Here is a 3876-nt window from a genome sequence, read left to right as displayed (position 1 = left end):
GGGGAGGCGACGCCAGGGGAGGGGAGGGGAGGAGCATTTTATTAGTAAATCCCATTTGGACGGATTTATCAAATTGGGGGATATTATTGCTTGGCAGTTTTTTAAGCTCATTCATGAACATTTCTCCTACCCACTAAACATTTCTTTGTAAATTTCTGAGTCTGAGGCCATGTAACTGTGCAGAAGAATATGTTAACCTTTTCTGTTCAAGTCCTAAAAGCGACCGGTCATTTATCTCCATAGAAATATATACTCTGGAGGAACGATGTTTGTAAACATTTTCCGATAATCGGTTGCAAAACTAAAAGTCTCTGCATAGAACATCCTCTTTCCTGTTTCCTACATCAAACTACTTTACATACAAAAGTACAAAACATAATGACAATTAGCAACTACAGACAATAACATGCTGGCTAACTCCCACAGGTGGAGCTGCATAGTAGCATGGCATCACCATGGAGCTAAGGAACGCGGCCTCCATCTCAGCAGAGGCCCTTCTCCTGAGCAAGGACATGGCGTACTCCATCACCATGGCGTCACAGGGCAGCTTGATCCCTCCTTTGCTGCCCGTGAAACCAAACACCTCTTCGGACATCCGCAGGAGCTCACTGAAGACCACCGTGCTAAGGTATGCCAATGGCACCTCGAACCGTCTCCCATCAGTGGTGTACATGACACAGTGGCCCTTTCCTGCCACTGCTGTTGAGCACCATTCGATTTCTGTTGTTGCCGTTGTGGTAAGCCGCTTCCTCCCGAGAGCTGCTACCCTCTGCCACTTCTTTGCTAGTTGAGCAATTCTCTTGGCGTTGATCATGGTTGGTTCTTTTTGGCTGGGAGTTGGAAACTCTAGTTGAGTTGCAAATGCTTTGTTTGTGGATGAAGCGGTGCTGTTTTGAGGCTACTGGACCAATAATTTATAGCTCGGGATATGATCCCTGTCAAGTGCCATTGATGATTGGGCAAGGGGACAAGGCCACGAGGTTTATTTGTGCAATGCTGCAAGAGGATCAATGAAATATTATTGGGATTATGTATTTCTATGGGCCAAATGTTTGGTGCATGATGGGTACTGCCATAGTGGCACGTCTGGTGGATAAGTGGCACGAGGACCCCATGCAAACAGGGAATCATTGTGCAATGAGATATTGGCAGACAAGCCTTGTGCATGCATCTTGGGTCCATCCTTTTTATGGATGGGCTACATCTTATTTGGAATCTTCTGTTATGAGAGTGAAACTGTCAAGGATTTGCTATTTATGTTTAGTTGCAAGAGTAATGATTTCATAATGATCAGGGGATCCTAGTCTTGTACTTTGCAATTCATCAACACTGAGATTGCAATCAGTTGGAGGGCCAGTGTCATGGGGCTAGCTAGCTAGCATGGTTTGTGATTTAATGCAAATCATTAAGGCCTCTTTTGGTTCATAGGATAAGAATGTTATAGGAATAGGAAAATCATAGGAAGTGAGATGACATGTATCTTACTTCCTATAGAGAAAGAGATGTCATTTGATGCATAGGATAGGAATTTTTCTATTGAGTCTTAGCTAATGTTTTTTTCACTCCAAAATGTGAAGGATTGATTCCTATCCTACATAGGAATAGGATTCCATTCCTACAAATCAAAGGGCTTCAAAGGAAATTTTCCTATGTAAATCCTATCCTATAGAAATTCTATGAGATTCCTACAAACCAAAGGAGGCCTATCGCATTTTGATTAGGTTTGATGGGGACTACATTAACTGATGCAACAAGAGCAAGTTGCTGAACAATTTCATAACTCATAATTAATGGCCTACCTGACTTCTCAGCGCCTTCTCCGCACTTTCTTGTGGGTCTACAACCAGCTGCAAGCTTGCAAAACATGATATCAATTGAGAAAGGAACTGCTAGCTTGTGTTGGATATCCATTATCATATCTGTCATGTTCAAACCTTTTTTCTTCTTTTGGACAGGTTAGGTTCCAACCTTGTGCTAAACCAAGGCAGAAAGCGTCCAACAAAGTGTGGCAAAAGCGCAGGATTCAGAGAGATGATCCCTGATTCCTGTTCAATTTAGGTTGCTCATCACACAAAGAGTAGAGGCTGCTAAGAACAGGCGCCTTCTTTTTGAGTGGGAAAAAAGGAGGCGCCTGTTGTTAGTAGCCTCTACTCTTTGTGTGATGGGCATCCTAAACTGAACACTTGTTTTTGCTGGCAGCAACTTCTCCATCTGTGAGCAGAGGCTGGTGCGGAGACCTACGTATGGCCCTGCTGCTGCAATATTGGATTGCTTGAAGCATTCCATGTAGCCATTCACAAACACTATTATCTAAACAAAAGCACACAGGTCTCCTAGGAAAAATCACACAGGTTTCTGAAGTTTCGCCGCATCGAAGGCTTTGACTAGAGGTCTTGTTCAGAGTATGGTTACTATAGACCCCATCAAATTATGTGGCTTATCTGCACTGTCATTTAAGATTTCCCCACTCGATTTCATGTTGTTGGCATTGATCTTGATCTTGGCTTTGGTAGACAATTATTAAGCGTCACCCCTTATGTGCAACAGTCCTATATTTGATTACACCAAAGTGAGATACCGCAATAAAGCGCACTTATATTCTTTTGTTAAGATAAACACTAAAAGAGTATCCTCCTGTAAATTAAAGAAAAGGGTAGTATGTACATGTAACAGAAAAAAACAAAAGATTACAAGTTGTTGTGTATCCACTGTTAATTTGAGGCCTGGATGTGATTTCCTTCTATACAGTTCGTCCTTGAACTTCCTTTTGCATTGATAGGTACTCGGCCTGAAAATGAGGTCATTTATAACTGTCTATACAGCTTTGCCAAGATGATCGAGAAAAGGGATTGCTTGCTAGCTTGTTTTGGATGCCCATTATCATATAGGTCAAGCTCAAACTTCTTGTTGTACCGAGGCAGAAAGCGTCCCAACAAAGCGCACCAAAAGGACATGACCTGGATAGGTGATCCCTGGTTTCTGTACAATTTAGGCTGTGCATCACGCACGTGTACTGTCTAGTAACAAGTGTCCTCTAAAAATCATATCTCTAATTTTTTATTTATGAAATCTCGAAACTATATTTCGGATTTCAGAAATTTCATTATATGACCCGTCAGTCCTGCGCTGAATGAAGAGGTACCCTACGTCCGCCCCATGGCCAAGTCAGTCTTCGTCCGTGCCGGGCCCGGGCCAAAGATCAGCTTATCGTTTCCATCCCGGATGAAGACTCACTCTTTGGTCGACGCGCGGACGAAGAGAGTATCTCTCCGCGTAAACGGACAAGCGAAGGTGCATGTCATTCCAGAAAGAGTCACTCTTCGTTTCCGGCGCAGACGAAAAGTTATTTATTAATTTTTGTAATTTGCAGTGGCACCCTGAGGAGGCGGAATTGTTGAACAAGGATATCTATCCCCGCGCCAGCCAGTGGAGTCAACGGCCATGCCATCGGCGTGGCCACTGTGGTTTCCGAAGGTCCGTCGTCGCTTGCGGCCGCGGCGGCGGCCGCGGCTGTGGCACGCGTCGTGCCCACGTCCAGCATCCTCATCATGCTTACCCAGTGCGTTGTCGCTCGGGCCGCGGCCGCGGCGGGCAGGGGGCGCAGCCACTTGGCCGGCCGGAGTGTTGACGATCGAGATAGACACGGGGTAGACGAGGGTGCGGATGGTGGGCGGGCCATGGTCGTGGGTAGGAACAGGCTCCACGATCTCGAGGGTGGCCGCCCGGCGGATCGAGGCCGGGTCGCGGGTGCGCGCCGTCAACCGAAAGGTGGCAAGATCAGCGCGGGAGCGCGTGCTCGGGTGGAGCCGCTCGATCTAGCAGCTGCTGCCGAGGAGGTGTTCCGCCGTGGACAGGTGCCAAGCCTACGCAGGGATG

At 46.2% G+C, this 3876-nt stretch overlaps 1 protein-coding gene across 1 annotated transcript; it reads right to left on the bottom strand.

The window, feature by feature from the left end:
- Nucleotides 1–261: 261 nt before the first annotated feature.
- Nucleotides 262–931, bottom strand: LOC119344816 (auxin-responsive protein SAUR36-like). Its single transcript, XM_037615148.1, has one exon. The coding sequence runs from the start codon at nucleotides 812–814 to the stop codon at nucleotides 386–388; it is 429 nt and encodes a 142-aa protein (XP_037471045.1). The 5' UTR covers nucleotides 815–931; the 3' UTR covers nucleotides 262–385.
- Nucleotides 932–3876: the final 2945 nt, after the last annotated feature.

This window comes from Triticum dicoccoides, unplaced genomic scaffold (assembly GCF_002162155.2).
Source record: "Triticum dicoccoides isolate Atlit2015 ecotype Zavitan unplaced genomic scaffold, WEW_v2.0 scaffold188188, whole genome shotgun sequence".
In the NCBI taxonomy this organism is placed as follows: domain Eukaryota; kingdom Viridiplantae; phylum Streptophyta; class Magnoliopsida; order Poales; family Poaceae; genus Triticum; species Triticum dicoccoides.
Note: the sequence above shows the minus strand (reverse complement) of the source record. Positions and strands in the feature narration are given on the sequence as shown.

Coding starts and splice junctions, on each gene's coding strand:
- LOC119344816 (XM_037615148.1), bottom strand. CDS start 814: ATGATCAACGCCAAGAGAATTGCTCAACTAGCAAAGAAGTGGCAGAGG.